Source organism: Mirounga angustirostris, unplaced genomic scaffold (assembly GCF_029215605.1).
Source record: "Mirounga angustirostris isolate CCGP_5_RB_7025 unplaced genomic scaffold, mMirAng1.0.hap1 SCAF_4, whole genome shotgun sequence".
In the NCBI taxonomy this organism is placed as follows: Eukaryota; Metazoa; Chordata; class Mammalia; order Carnivora; family Phocidae; genus Mirounga; species Mirounga angustirostris.
Window position 1 is genome coordinate 159,071,675 of NW_026991712.1, and position 15,637 is coordinate 159,087,311.

General features: G+C 42.0%; 1 protein-coding gene across 3 annotated transcripts; it reads right to left on the reverse strand.

Moving 5' to 3' along the window:
• Positions 1-1,224: 1,224 nt before the first annotated feature.
• ZFP69B (ZFP69 zinc finger protein B) lies at positions 1,225-15,119 on the reverse strand. Of its 3 annotated transcripts, none has more exons than XM_054512949.2 (6): positions 14,741-15,119; positions 13,843-14,258; positions 11,178-11,263; positions 9,295-9,421; positions 8,937-9,035; positions 1,225-4,850 (listed from the first exon to the last, which is right to left on the reverse strand). In XM_054512949.2, the coding sequence occupies exons 2-6, from the start codon at positions 13,967-13,969 to the stop codon at positions 3,682-3,684; spliced, it is 1,608 nt and encodes a 535-aa protein (XP_054368924.1). In that variant the 5' UTR covers positions 13,970-14,258; positions 14,741-15,119; the 3' UTR covers positions 1,225-3,681. The 3 variants fall into 3 exon arrangements, with proteins under 3 accessions (XP_054368924.1, XP_045753939.1, XP_064445442.1); XM_045897983.3 differs by having other exon boundaries at positions 8,937-9,032; positions 14,741-15,115; XM_064589372.1 differs by lacking the exon at positions 14,741-15,119 and having other exon boundaries at positions 13,843-14,715.
• Positions 15,120-15,637: the final 518 nt, after the last annotated feature.

The window sequence follows — 15,637 nt, forward strand, 5'->3', positions numbered from 1 at the left end:
ACTCAAAGATAGAAACTAACCCAAATGTTTTATAAGTTCACATGATCTTGGAAAATATTCAGTATTAAAGCTAATTTAAGGTTGTTGGCTTAATCAAATGGACATGTCTTTAGAATTATCAGCATTATATATAAAACTTTCACTCTGCTTATGTCTACTGGAATTCAAATAAGTTCATGTTATCTCCATTGCAAAATTTGTCAGGAAAGGGGAAAAAAAACCTTAGAACTTTGATGCCTCATGAAGTTTTATGGGTGACCTAAGAACAAACAAGCAGATGTGATGCAAGGAAAGTGAGACTGGTTAAAGAGAGAAAACTTAGGACAAAATCTGAATGTAAAAAGTAAAGTTGTATGTTTGTGAGAAGGGAATCTGGAAAGGAATTTTGCAGGGGGTCAGGACTAAGATTGTGGTGATTAATATGTAAAAAAAAGTTTATTAGGGAGTGATCAACACGTGGAGAAGAGAAGGGAGAGTAGGAGAGCAAGATGAGGCAAAAGTTGAGCAGTCATACAATATCAACAGAAGCCTTCATTGACTCTGAGGAGTTCTAAAAGTTGGATTACCCTTCAGAACCATCCTAAATTGGGGCAAAAGGGCTGGACTTTTATAATAGTCATTGGATGTAACAACCTGGGCAGAGGGTATGCCCTTTGACAAGGCAGCTGTCTTCAGTTAAGGCAGCCTCTGATGGTGTGTGAGTTGAGGACTATTGGCTACATTCCCTGCAGCACAGAGTCCTTCATTCCTAATGGGGATTCTGGTCAGCACGTCACAGCACCCACCACAAAAACTCAGATCCATGCAGCACCCTGCACGTCCTTGTCTCAGTAAGTATATATCAACATGGGAGACGACAGGGAGGAAAAAGGAAGGTCTGCATGATTTTTTAAAAAGTTCATCTTGTTGGGGCACCTGGGTGGCTCAGCCGATTAAGCATCTGCCTTCGGCTCAGGTCATGGTCTCAGGGTCCTGGGATGGGGCACCGGGTGAGGCTCCCTGCTCAGTGGGAGCCTGCTTCTCCCTCTCCCTCTGCCCCTCCACTCCTGCTCTCTTTCTCAAATAAATAAATAAAAATCTTAAAAAAAAATTCATCTTGTTGGAATAAATGAGTTTTTTTTTTTTAAAGATTTTATTTATTTGACAGAGAGATACACAGCGAGAGAGGGAACACAAGCAGGGGGAGTGGAGAGGGAGAAGCAGGCCTCGCACCGAGCAGGGAGCCTGATGCGGGGCTCGATCCCAGGACCCTGGGATCATGACCTGAGCCGAAGGCAGACACTTAACGACTGAGCCACCCAGGCGCCCCGAAATAAATGAATTTTAATATTGGAAGTACACCAGTATAAGATTGGAATTTGGTTCTTCTGTTAAAATGGTAGTTTTCTTAGGTTATTAGTTTAAGTTGTAAACAAAGATTATATCTTTAATCAGCCTAGAAAAACAAAGTTTCTAAGTTCTGTCTTTAAAATGGAATCTTCTCAACATTAAGCTAAATTTTATTAACAATGATGTAATCCTCTGCATTTGCCTTTAGAATCTTATTGCCACCTTGGCTAATAGATAATTATTTTTAATTTTTTTAAAGATTTGAGAGAGAGAGAGAGAGAAGGGGCAGGCAGAGGGAGAGGGAGAGAGAACCTCACGTAGACTCCCTACTGAGCATGGAGCCTGACACAGGGCTCCATCTCATGACCCTGAGGTCATGACCTCACCTGAAACCAAAAGTCGACGCTCAACCAACTGAGCCACTCAAGCGCCTACTAAGTTTTTAAATGATCTATAATCTTACTTAGGCATGTACTTTAAAATCTTCTGATATTTCAGATAAACTTCCCAAAATTCAACTTCTAAATGAAGTCTTTTTGACTAATTAGGCTTATTTGGTAGGTCAAGTCACATGGGAAACATTGTCAAATAAGTGATGATAAACCTCCTCAGGTTATATTTTATAGTTGAATGCTAGAACTCTTCCAGAAATTATATAAAATTTCTAAGGTTTTATTTTATTTATTTTTAATTTTTTTTAAGATTTTATTTATTTTTTAGAGAGCGAGCGAGAGAGAAACAGCATGAGAGGGGAGAGGGTCAGAGGGAGAAGCAGGCTCCCTGCTGAGCCGGGAGCCCGATGCGGGACTCGATCCCAGGACCCTGGGATCATGACCTGAGCCAAAGGCAGACACTTAACCATCTGAGCCACCCAGGCGCCCAAATTTCTAAGGTTTTAATATGACATTATAGCAGGACACATCAAAAGTTCCAGCAAAGCAGGGGTGCCTGCATGGCTCAGTCATTAAGCGTCTGCCTTTGGCTCCGGTCATGATCCCAGGCTCCTGGGATTGAGCCCCACATAGGGCTCCCTGCTCCACGGGAAGCCTGCTTCTCCCTCTCCCACTCCCCCTGCTTGTGTTCCCTCTCTTGCTGTGTCTCTGTCAAATAAATAAATAAAATCTTTTTAAAAAAAAGTTCCAGCAAAGCAGATTTAAAAAAAAAAAAACCCTATATGACCAATTACTATTCTTGCTGTGCTTGCTCGGGGGCAAGAGGGGGACAGTTATTTATGTACTGTACAGCAGGAATGGTAAACTGCAGCTCTCAGGCTAAATGCAACCAAACACCAATTTTTTGCATGAAGTTTATTGTTTATTGGAACAGAGCTACACCCATTCATTTAGGTCAGTGGTTTTCAAGTACTTCATGAGTACAGTCTTGACCCCCAGGGCACATCTAGCGACATCTGGAGACATTTTTGGTTGTTACTGGGTGGGAAGGGAACTATTGGCATCTGTTACTGGCAACTTGTGGCCAGAGATACTGCTAAACCCACTGTTGTGCACAGGACAGCTGCCTAAAACAGCTGGCCCAAAATATCAGCAGTGCCAAGGCTGAGATACCCTGGTTTATAGGTTTCTCTGGATGTTTTTGCACTAACATTGTAGAGTTGAGTGGTCTGACAGAGCTCATATGACCCACAATACCTAACATGCTTACCATCTGGCCCTTTATGAAAAGTTTGCCAATTCTCTACAAGAAACCATAAAATATACTTAAGTTATTTCATGTGTAGTAGGTTATCTATCAATTCTAGAAAGCTTCAACGTTATTTCTTCTAGAAATGAGCCAACCAATATTTTTTTATACCTCTTCTAGCCATATAAAGGTCTATAGTAAAAAATTATACTTTATATTTTATTCTGATTTTTTAAATTTTTAAAAAATTTTTTATTTATTTTTAATTTTTAAATTTTTAAATTTTTTTAATTTTTTTAAATTTTTAAAAAATTTTTTTATTTTATTCTGATTTAAGGGATATTTAAAACAGTGATTCTCAAAAGCCAATCCAAGTATCAGTAACTTTCCACGATGAACTTTTCACTGGCCCATAATGAAATGAGAAAAATAAAGACAAATTTTGGAGATTTTCATAAAGCTAACTTAATTCAATGTTAAGTGTTATTCCTAATGATTACTTCCTTCCTATATTTAAAAATATTAAAATGCCCTTTCTTTTCTGAATCAATTTTGGTAAAAGGTAGTTTCTTTAATATGGCAAAACTGATAGTTGTAACATTGGATCAAGTTGTTAAAAAAATTCATTGCTTCTTGAAATCCAAAAGTCAGAAGACCTCTGATTTAGAGGCTTTTGTTCCATCATGAGGATTCTTTGATGTTGAATATATGTCACATATCATTGCTGAAGGTATTTCTTAAGTGTGTTTTGCAATGTCTAATAAGTGATGAACTACAGCTGAAGGCTTTTCCACATTCATTACAATCGTAAGGTTTTTCTCCAGTATGAATTCTCTGATGTTTAGCAAAGGATGAATCATGCCTAAAGGCTTTCCCACAATGACTGCATTCATAAGGTTTCACTCCCGTGTGGACTCTCTGATGAATAGAAAGATGAATTCTCTGGCTAAAGGCTTTCCCACATTCCTTACATTTATATGGTCTTTCCCCAGTATGAGTTCTCTGGTGTTGAGTTAGGTACGTGCTATGGCTGAAGGTTTTACTGCATACATTACAAATGTAGGGTTTCACACCCGTATGAATAATCTCATGTTGCCTAAGGTGTCTAATCTGGAAAAATGCTTTGCCACAGTCTTTGCAGGTGAAAGGTTTATCTCTAACATGAGTTCTCAGATGCTGGATCAGCCCAATGCTCTGGCTGAATGCTTTCTCACATATGCCACATTCATAGGGCTTCTCCCCAGTATGGATTCTAACATGTTGAGTAAGAGATGATGGATGTCTGAAGGTTTTCCCACATTCCTTACATTCATAGGGTTTCTCACCAGTATGGATTCTCTGATGTGGAATAAGGGATGAACTTTGGCTAAAGGCTTTTCCACATTCTTTACATCGGAAAGGTTTCTCTCCAGTATGAATTCTCATGTGTTCTGTAAGATGAATGAGCTGTTTGAAGATTTTTTCACAAATATTACATTCAAAAGTTTTCATTCTTGTATAACTCCTTGAATGATTGATCAAATCTAAATTGTATCTACTTCTCTTTCTAGATATATCATATTTATGGTCTTTTTTTCTTGGAGGACCTTCTGGTCCAGGAATAACTTTTGAGCTCACATTAATACTTTTCTCAAATCTGTTAGATTCTCGGCCTCTCTCCTGGGTGAGTGTTTTCTTATGGGTCAAGGGGATTTGCCCTTCACCCATTCCTTGGTTTTCCTGGTGGCTTTCTAACTTATCACATTTGGAGACTCTTCCCAACGTGGAATATACAGTGTTTCCTCTCGTGGACTGTTCCTTCATTAGGCCATGGTGTAATTCTTCCCCTGAAATATCATTCTTTAAGGTTGACTCCCTGGTTTCTGTTTTATTCTCCAAGTCTGAAAGAAATCCCAAAATACAAATGACCCACATTCAATGCACTTTATTTTTTTTTTTTAAAGATTTTATTTATTTATTTGACAGAGAGAGAGATAGCGAGAGCAGGAACACAAGTGTGGGGGTGGGAGAGGGAGAAGCAGACTCCCCACTGAGCAGGGAGCCTGATGTGGGGCTCGATCCCAGGACCCTGGGATCATGACCTGAGCTGAAGGCAGATGCTTAACGACTGAGCCACCCAGACGCCCCTTCAGTGCACTTTAAAAAATAAATGGCCATAGAGGGGGAAAATGAACATGTACTAAGCATAGCAACCTTGGACTATCTTCAAATGTAGTTCTGCCCCCTTTAAAGCTAATATAAAAGGAAATGAAGAAATGGTCAAAAGAAAGAAGCTTTTAGAGTATGGAAGGGGACTTCCAGGAATTGGGAGGAGTTCATCCATGTGATTTCCAGAAGGAAGTGCACTAAGAAGAGAGCATTGTTGTAAGGGTAAATATCAAGAGATAAGATTAAGGAACACAGGATTATAGTGCCATATCATCTCAAGTCCATATTTCTATGACAAAATTTTCTCTATTAAAATAAGTTTTTTTCGGGGCGCCTGGGTGGCTCAGTTGGTTAAGCGACTGCCTTCGGCTCAGGTCATGATCCTGGAGTCCTGGGATCAAGTCCCACATCGGGCTCCCTGCTCAGCTGGGAGTCTGCTTCTCCCTCTGACCCTCCCCCCTCTCATGCTCTCTCTCTCATTCTCTCTCTCAAATAAATAAATAAAATCTTTAAAAAAAAAAAAAGTTTTTTTCAAGTATTTATCTCATACTTTCTACACATTGAAATAAAACATTAAATAATATAGGAGAATAGCCTCTCTCAATCTCATCTCCATTCCCTTAGTCTCTTAGGATTTTGGAATACATCCATTTAGATATTCCCAACAGTATGTATATGTGAATGTGTACATTTATGTATGTATGGTCACAAATATACATTTGCACAAAAAAGGGATATATATAGTTCTGCATCTGTTTTGTTTTTTATTTATTTATTTATTTATTTATTTATTTAATTTTTAAAGATTTTATTTATTTGACAGACAGAGACACAGCGAGAGAGGAAACACAAGCAGGGGGAGTGGGAGAGGTAGGAGCAGGCTTCCCGCTGAGCGGGGAGCCCAATGCGGGGCTCGATCCCAGGAGCCTCGGATCATGACCTGAGCTGAAGGCAGACGCTTAATGACTGAGCCACCCAGGCTCCCTCTGTTTTGTTTTTTATTCAACTATATCTTATGGGCCCCCTTCTGTCTGTACATTTAGATTTATCTCATTCTTTTTAACAAGTGCAATGCATCCCACTGCATTCCACTGGTGGGCATATCATAATTTGACTTTACTGAAAAATATTTAGGTTGTCTCCAGTTTTTCATGTTATCATTATGCAAACATTTGTTTACACTCCTGTCAATATTTCATAGGATTTACTAAAGAGGAATTACTGGGTTCTGGATATGTGTGCTCTCAGTAGATGTGGGTGCCCGTAGAGGAAGAATCTCTACAGGGAATAAGGAGTCACTTAACTTTTCAGGGTAAGAACAAGAAAAATGTCATATTTCAAGAGGTCAAATCTGACAGTAACATTCAAAATGATTCAGAAAAATAATAAAACATCAAAAATACAACTAAAAATCATAGTAACAGACATGAAATGATGGGAACTTGGCTTGGCACTGCATCAACAAAGATGAAGAGGAGAAGAAGGGGCACCTGGGTGGCTCAGTCGGTTAAGCATTTGCTTTCGGCTCAGGTCATGATCCCAGGGTCCTAGGATTAAGTCCTGCATCAGAATCCTTGCTCAGCTGGGAGCCTGCTTCTCCCTCTGCCTGCTTGTGCTCTTTCTCCCCATCTCTCTCTGACAAATAAATAAATAAATACAATCTTTAAAAACAGGGGTGCCTGGGTGGCTCAGTTGGTTAAGTGTCTGCCTTCAGCTCTGGTCATGATCCCAGGGTCCTGGGATCGAGCCCCGCATCGGGCTCCCTGCTCAGCGGGAAGCCTGCTTCTCCCTCTCCATCTGCCTGCCGCTTCCCCTACTTGTGCTCTCTCTCTTTCTCTGTGTCAAATAAATAAATAAAATCTTTTAAAAAAATAAAAAATAAAAATAATTTTAAAAAAGAAGAGGAAAAGTGGATCTACTAGCAGGTAATATCAGAGAAGCATGAGAAATGAGGAAGCACTGAGAGTAGAAAAACATGATACATTCTTGCTGATACCATGATTTTTGCTCTTTGAGACTAAAAGAATAGGAGGAGTCAGGATGAGAAATTTGCTTGGGAGAGAAGACGGTCTCTGTTTTCAGATGTATTGGGTTTGAAGTGACAACAGTGCATCTAGACAGAGATGTCCTAAATACCAGGGGTATGTGGGAATAGAGTTCATATGGATGTATGAGACAAAGATGAAAATATGGAAAATATAGGTGTCAAGGAACAAGTGAAACCATCACAATGCACTTGTGGGCATTTGTGCGGATATAAAACAGCAGCGTAAAAGACAGAGGCCCCTCAGGGATTGTGGCAGACACTGTTGGATATTCACCAAAATCTGTTCTTCCCATTTCTGGACAAGCAGCTACACTATATTTCCCAATCTTCCTTGATTTTGATTTGAGTTAAGGGACAAAGGTTTCTCCCATAAGTGACTCAGAGTAAAAGTCACATGAACCACTCCAGGCTGGCCCATTAAAGCTCCCAGATGGGATTCCTGCGTGCTCTTATCCTGCTGCTGGCTATCCTTAGATGAGGAGCAGGCCCTAGGGGATGGTGCAGCCACCGTGTGGGAGAAATCTCAATCCCAGATCCGCTAGGTGGAAAAGAACTGGCCATTGGCCTAACCAGTTCACCCAGACCAGTGTATGAGCAAGAAATTCCTATTCCATTTGAGCCACATTTTAAAGTCTATCTGCTATAGTCATTTAGCCTATCCTAACAGAGGTGGAAATGATGTATCTGCATTAAAAAGAATATTGATGGGGCGCCTGGGTGGCTCAGTCGTTAAGCACCTGCCTTCGGTTCAGGTCATGATCCCAGGGTTCTGGGATCGAGTCCCGCATCAGGCTCCCTGCTCTGTGGGAAGCCTGCTTCTCCCTCTCCCACTCCCCCTGTTTGTGTCCCCTCTCTTGCTGTGTCTCTCTCTGTCGAATAAATGAATAAAATCTTTAAAAAAAAAAAAAAAAAAGGATATTGATGAGAAGCACTGAAAAGGCACTAAGAGAGATAGAGGAGATAAAAATTATTAAACTGGCTGGTGGAGGAAAGGACAGATACCAAGAAGGTGGTGAGGTCTATGAACCTAATGCCGCTGTGTAGAATAGCGCTATAAGAACACAAACTGTGGAGTCAGGAGGATTCGAATTCAAATACCAACTCCACCAACCAGTAGCTAAGTGATGCTGGACAAATTTCTTAACCTGTGAGTCTTCTTTTCCTCCTCTGTAAGATGCGGCTAACGTAGGCACAGGACTCACAGAGGCCACCTGGATGAACAGCTGTCATTATTACTGTTCTTAGATGAAGAAGGCTGTTAAAAGCTGTTTGATTTGGTAAGAAGGAATTCTGTGGGGATTTCTCACAGAGTCCTAAGTTATCTGAAATAAAAAGTTAAAATCAGAATTGAAACTATGATTACAGAGTAAGATTTAGGAAAAAACTTTTAAGGGAATCGTGAGAGTCAGATCCATGATAAAATGACATGAGAATCTGGTGAAAGGTGCTGTCCTTAATGAGAGGAGACCCATGAATACCTGAATGGACAGGAGAAAGAAGCTATGATCAGGGCAAGGTTTGGAATACTGGAGAAAGCAAGACAATCACGAAAGTCAGGTCAGGAGAATTAGTCAAGAAAACTAACCCTGATGAGAAAGGCATCTCTTTCCCCAATACTCCAGAGAAACTAATGAGAAGAGGCAAATGCAGGTGGTAATCAGGTTTCTCGTGGGTCCCATCCAGATAGCATGGTCTCCCCCACAGCCTGGAGAAGGCTTCAAGTGGAGCTCTCCAGCAAACATGACAAAGGCCCCAACTGCCTTGCTCTTACCTGAACTTGGACTTCCTGAAATCTCTCTCTCGATCAGCCATGGCTCTTCTCCTTTCTCCAGCTGGGAAATCACAACAGGTTTGGAGAGCTGATATCCTGCTCATGAAGAAGAAAACACTGCATGTGCTGAGGTCAAAGAGCCATCCCAAGAATTTAAAGATAGTTCTTTGGTATTCAGGCCTGCTGAGGGGTAGAGTAGAAAGACCAGGGCAGAAAAGACCACAGCTATCCTGACTTGCTGTTTAGAGGGAACTAGAAAGCTCTATCATAACCCAAAGCCCAAGCATAGCACTTCGGTTAGAAATAAAGATTTTCTTCCAACAGGCAGGTTCTGGTTGTAAGGGGAACTCATCCTTACCCACGGAGACCAGGTTCCCATAGTTCTCCAGCATCACTTCCCGGTATAGATTCCGGTGAGCAGGGGCCAGTTGCCCCCACTCCTCCTGGGTGAAGTCCACAGATATGTCCTTGAAGGTCAATAGTCCCTAGAATATCAAATATGTTCCTTTTCAGTTCTAATACTGCCTACATGCTAAGAGATTCTAGCCAAGTCTACTTGGACACTCTCTTGAAAATTGGTTGGTTGACTCTGCAGGAGGTTACAAACAACGCAGAAAGCATATAAGTTGTCTTTTGCAACTTATCATTTGGCTGAAGGAGAAATACTCATGAAATATTAAAGAAGGTCTCAGAGCAGTATACAATAATTTGGATTAAGGACAATAAAGATCAGGAATATTTGAGGGAAGGGAGAGTTCAAAAGAGGCTCAGGCTGCAAGAGAAGACAGGGACCTTTGTCGGGCTGAGAGAATTGGTTAAAATGAGAACATTTCAGCATAGGTAAAATACTATTAGCTGGGTATTAGTAAGAAAAGTACATGAGAACAGCACATTCCTGGAGGGAGCATGAATTCTGCCTAGTAAGGAAGATTTGACCAAAGCAGATACCATGTTGTGAAGTACAAGAGCCTGTCATGTATGATCCACACAAATTAAATAACCATTTTATGATTATTTTTAAAAATATTACCAAATGCAAAGAGAACCCAGAAGCCAGAAGGTTAAGATAGTAACACATTCCTTAAGTATAAAGATGACTCTAATGCTTTTTATGTATTATAAATAAGTCTGGAAGGCATTTCAGGCCTATTGGGCCGGCAATAGCATCCACATTTAACCCATTAGAAAACTGAACTTGAGGAACGTTAAAGATATGGGATTAAACCCTATACCATGTTATTTTGGGAACTAAGATCACCCCACTATAAAAGTCTTCTGTTCTCTAAGAATATCTCCTTCTATATTGATTTTCTGATTACTCTATTTTCTGAGTTTCCCTATGACTTGGGGGTTTGGTAGCACGGAGCTTTGCCTGCTGCCAATGGTTTTCTGATTAGCTCATTTATGATACACAGACACTATTAAACTGCTCTTGGAAGTTTTCCTTTCTTTTCTGGTCAGCCTATTTAGTGTGTGCCCTCCATGACCTGCCAGTAACTTCTCTACTCATTTACTTTTTCATCTACAATTCTGCTCCAAATAGGACCAGCAATCCTCTCTTAAAGGTCATTAATGAAGTGCATTACATCTCCAAGAATGTCAGAACCGCATTCTGTTAATTTTTAAATGTTGCTTAAAATGTTTTACATCTAAAACGAATGATGTGCTATATTGAATTCAAGTTAAAAAAAAAAATGTTTTACAATGTTTGTCTTTCCCCTAGATGACACTGTGAGGTTTCAGGGCAAGAACTACATTACATACTTTTACACACACACACACCCCACCCAGGACAATTTTTATTTTTTATTTTTACTGTTTCAAATTTTTATTTAAATTCTAGTTAGAATATAGAATATAGTGTAATATTGGTTTCAGGAGTAGAATTTAGTGATTCATCACTTATATATAACACCCAGTGCTCATCATAACAAGTGTACCCCTTAATACCCATCACCCATTTAGCCCATCCCCCACGATTTTTAAATGTGTTGGATAAATGGCCAGAGGTTTGTCTGAAACAAGAAGGTTCCTCAGGAACCTTCTATTATGGTGAACCTCCTATTATGAGGAACCATCTACTATTGGTGGGAAAATTACCAGTGAAATGAATCAATGTGGCCTGGTTTAGAACAGGCTAAGAAAATCCAACCCAGCAAGTTAAGCCAAAGAAAATCAAAGTCCAGGGCTCTTAAAATCTGAGAAACAAGTTCAAGAAAGTGACAGGAAACCCCAACCCACCTGAGATTCCACTGTCGAGGGCCTAGAGGTGACTTCATCCTCAAGACTTTCTCCCTGGGTCTCATCAACATCCTGAGAGAGCAAAACTGAGAAAGGAGAAGAGCCATGAGGTTTACATCTCCCAAACAGAAAAACAGCTTGCAGACCTGCTGAACACGGCTCCTCTCTCAAAACATTCACAGAGAGGGACACTTAGAGCAACTCAGCGCAGACTGGGGCCTCCTTAATGAAAAGGAGCTACAGTGCACTGCTTAGGGCATTAATACTCCCCAATGGTCAACACTGGTCCAGAAGCACAGATCTACTGGGCCACTCCTCTGTTAAAAAATCCTCAAAGCTTCCCCACTGATAAGAAAGAAAAATCCAAATACCTGCCCATGGATTTCAAGATCCTCCACAACCAGTCCATCGTTGCTTCTCTACCCTTCTTCATCCACTGGACTCACCCACCCACACAGCCCCAGTCACCCTTCTTTGAACATACCTCCTACTTGGTGAAAAACTGAGATATCCTTCTGGACCGGTTCAGGTGAAGTTTTCCCAAACACTCTTAATGAGAAGAAAGCTTCTTCTTCCCTGTACTCTTCCAAAGCTTGTTTTTATCTCTGCTTAGATATCGATCTCAGACTGCCTCCTGTTATATTTATTTATATAATTACCTCCCTCAGTTGAATATTAGTATGAATATATGGGTAGCAACTATCTGGTTCATTTTTTTTTCTATCTGCTAAAGTGTTAAGCATAACACTCTGCCAGATTGCTAGAATTCCAATACTGGCTGAATTTAGGTATTAAAAATATGAACTAGGAATTAAGGCAAATAAACTGTTGTCCTTATATTTTTTCCCAACTTTTTAGCATGCATATTGAACACCCATATATCCACCACCTATATTCAATGATTGTTAACGTCTGCCGTATTTGCTTCATCTATCGATATATTTTTTGAACCTTTTCAAAGTTGCAGACATCATGATACTTCATCTCTAATTACTTCAAATAAGGATCTTCTTCCTAATCCTAATACCATTTATCACACCTAAGCAAGTTAACAATTCATATTCAGATTTCCTCAACTCTTCTCAAACTGTCTTTTATTCTGGATTTATTCCAACCCAGGAGCCAACCACGGTTCACACATTCAAAGTGGTTGTTATCTGTAGTCTCTCTAGAATAGTACTTCCCTCTTTTTTCTTGACGTTGGCTTCTTAAGAAACCAAAAGTCTGTGCTAGGGTTTACCTTACTTGTCAATCCCCTGTATTTTCTTTAAACCAGAAGTTCAGCCTTTAAGCTCAATTTAGGACCAGGTTAAATATTTTGGCAGGAATTCTTCATGAGTGATACTAATGTGCTTTTTATTACACTACCCAGAAGACACAAAATGTGAGGTTATCCCATCATTGACACACTTGGTTAAGAGAGTGACCACCACGGGCACCTGGGTGGCTCAGATGGTTAAGCATTTGCCTTTGGCTCAGGTCATGATCCCAGGGTCCTGGGATCGAGCCCCACTCCTCACTCCTGCTCAGTGAGGAGTCTGCTTCTTCCTCCCCCTCCTAAGTAAATAAATAAAATCTCAAAAAAAAAAAAAAAAAAAAAGACAGTGACCACCAGATATCGCCACTGGAAAAGAATGTTCTTTCCTTAGCATTTAGCAAGTAATTTATGGGAGCAATACTTTGGCACCCTGTGAATACCCTGCCCCATTAGCTTTTCAATTATTTCATTTATAGTAAAATAGTTTCTCATTCCTTCTATTCTTTTTATTGGCAGATATTTTCTGTAAAAAGCTTTCCCTCAGCAATTGCAAATGACCTAAAATGCAAGGTAAATGCATTCTTCGTTCCCATAATAATTTATTTCCAAAGTAAGAAATTAGTGTATGAATCACCACCACTGTTGGTAAATGAGTCTTTCCCCTTTTTCTATATTTTTTTTTTTAAGATTTTATTTATTTGTTTGACAGAGAGAGACACAGCGAGAGAGGGAACACAAGCAGGGGGAGTGGGAGAGGGAGAAGCAGGCTTCCCACCGAGCAGGGAGCCCGATGCAGGGCTCAATCCCAGGACCCTGGGATCATGACCTGAGCCGAAGGCAGGTGCTTAACGACTGAGCCACCCAGGCGCCCCTCCCCTTTCTTTATTTTAAGTGTCATCACGAACTTATGGAATTTTATTTATTCAAGGTGTTACAATCAATCTGGATACTTAACAGTCCTAAGTTTGTCCAAACCTGCCATCCTGCTGGTACATGTCCATTAGTCTCTGGACTCTTCCTTGCTTTCTAGCACAAGATACTCCAGGCTCACCTGGTGCTTTCCCTGCTGCCTTCTACTTCTGACCTAGCCACCAAGTGCCTGGACAGGTCTCTCATTTGATTCAGATTTCCTCACTGTAAAATAAAGAAAATCAGGCAAGTCTTCCTTGCCCCACATGGGGAAAATGAAAAGAAATAACATATACAGTCATGACACTTAGATATCGGGTTCAGGTTGAACCTACAGTATTATTCAGGAAAACTCCAGGCCAGGAGCCATAATCAAGAACTCCAGAGACGTTTTACCCAATTGCCTCCCCAAGAGATGCTTCCGCTCAGCTGTCTACCTTCCTTCTCACACTAGAGGACGCTGCTTTTCTTCCTTCCCGCCAACCAGCCTATTCTCACCTTCTCCTTCAAACATCTTAGTCACATCCTCCCACAGGGGCGCCCCCTCCTTGGCCTTCTTTGGATGGCGCAACTTCACCAAGGTGCTGGCCTCCATGGGCAGGGTGATGAGTAGCTGCCGTAGCATGATGACTTCAGCACTCCTTTATGGGGCTCTCTGTCTCAGCCCACGAAGCAGAAGGTCCTATTTGGCTTGGCCACTTTTGATAAGCAAACTGCTGGGAACTCGGGCTTCCCAGTTGCGCTGGAATCCTCCACTCTGGCGCACCTGGGAACGTACAGTACCAAAACCCGGAGTCTGGACCTTTTAAATGTCTAGGCTCGCAAGGAACATCTCGTCTTGAGCGCTGTCTCCTTAGCAAGCGGCGGGAGGCTCCAGGTTTCTAAGCAGCCACCTCTACAGCCCCCTGGTGACACTGGACAGAAAACATTAGTCAGCAAAAGGATCCAGAAAGTTCAGTCGCACAGTCAGAATTCTAGAACTTACACCAGTAGTGATTATTTTTTACAAAAGGTACATGAAGACGGTGCATATACACAGCCCACGCGGTCCAAACCACGGTACTGGTGCCATGAAACACAGAGATGAATAAAGCCCAGTTCTTTGTTAGGTAGGACTCTGTTTAAACTAGTCTTGAGATCGGAAATCCCAAAGGCGCTGGGCTTGAATCCCAGCTCCTTCGCTTCGCTTGGCCGTGGCAAATCACGGAACCCCTGCAATCCCGTCTCCTCCTCCCGCAACGGAGAGAATAAACCTTTCTCCAGGCCTGGACCTCGCGGGCTTTGTCTGAGCGCGACCCCGGGCCGCCGGGCGCACCACGCGCCACGGGGGACCGCAGGCGGGGCGGAGCCGGCGCTTCCCGTCGCCCCGCCCCAGACCCGGCGCAGCCCCGCTCACCCCGCTGGCCGGCTCGCCCGGCTCGCCCTCGCTCCCTCGCCCGTCGGCCGGCAGCCCTCTACGCAGCGCCGAGATGCTCCCACGTAGCGCAGCCGTGGGCGGTGCGCCTGCGCGGCAGCGGCCTCCGCGCGTGGTTCCCAGCGTCCTCCGGGGCAGCCTCCGGCTCGCGGCGCTTCCCGGCATGCTCGCCGGGAGGCCCTGTCACTCCGTCACTCCGGGCTCGCTGCTGCTCCGGATCCCAACCAGGGGAGATGCAGCCCCACTCCTGCGGAAGGAGACGGAGCGGGTGCTCTTGTCCCCACCCAATCTACTGAATAGAGCCGTCTCCCTTCTGCCGGCAAGAGGCAAGTGAACGTTTCCATGGGGAGATTGGAAACCCTTGACAAAAGGGAAACATCTCTATCACCTTTTTGTCCAAACAACATTGCTCTAAACGAATCCATAGCACTTTTACTTCATATGTACGTGGAAAAGCCTGAAAATGGAATGGAATCCTGTGTTTTATTAAAAGACTACCATGATCACGTCGTTTTTGTGCTAGCATTCAATAAATTCTTATGTTAATTGCTTTCCTTGTATTTCTGAAATGCCAGAAAATACACAAAAGCAAGATAATTATTACCTAGAATCTCATCAAGCAGAGATAAGCATCGCTAACATTTGGTGCAGACTTACCTACACAACCACCCCCCCATACACGCCCCATGTTTTCTTCATGCATTTTTATGTATTCTCTACAAAAATGATTATACTGTAATGCACTTTTTTTTTTTTAAGATTTTATTTATTTATTTGAGACAGAGAGAATGAGAGGGAGGAGGGTCAGAGGGAGAAGCAGACTCCCTGCCGAGCAGGGAGCCCGATATGGGACTCGATCCCGGGACTCCAGGATCATGA

Excerpts from the sequence above, each read along its gene's own strand:
- ZFP69B (XM_054512949.2), bottom strand. The coding sequence starts at position 13,969 with ATGCTACGGCAGCTACTCATCACCCTGCCCATGGAGGCCAGCACCTTG. Across the intron at positions 11,264-13,842 it reads TAAGATGTTTGAAGGAGAAG|TTTTGCTCTCTCAGGATGTT; the intron begins GTGAGAATAGGC and ends CTCCTTTCTCAG. Across the intron at positions 9,422-11,177 it reads CCTCGACAGTGGAATCTCAG|GGACTATTGACCTTCAAGGA; the intron begins GTGGGTTGGGGT and ends TTGATATTCTAG.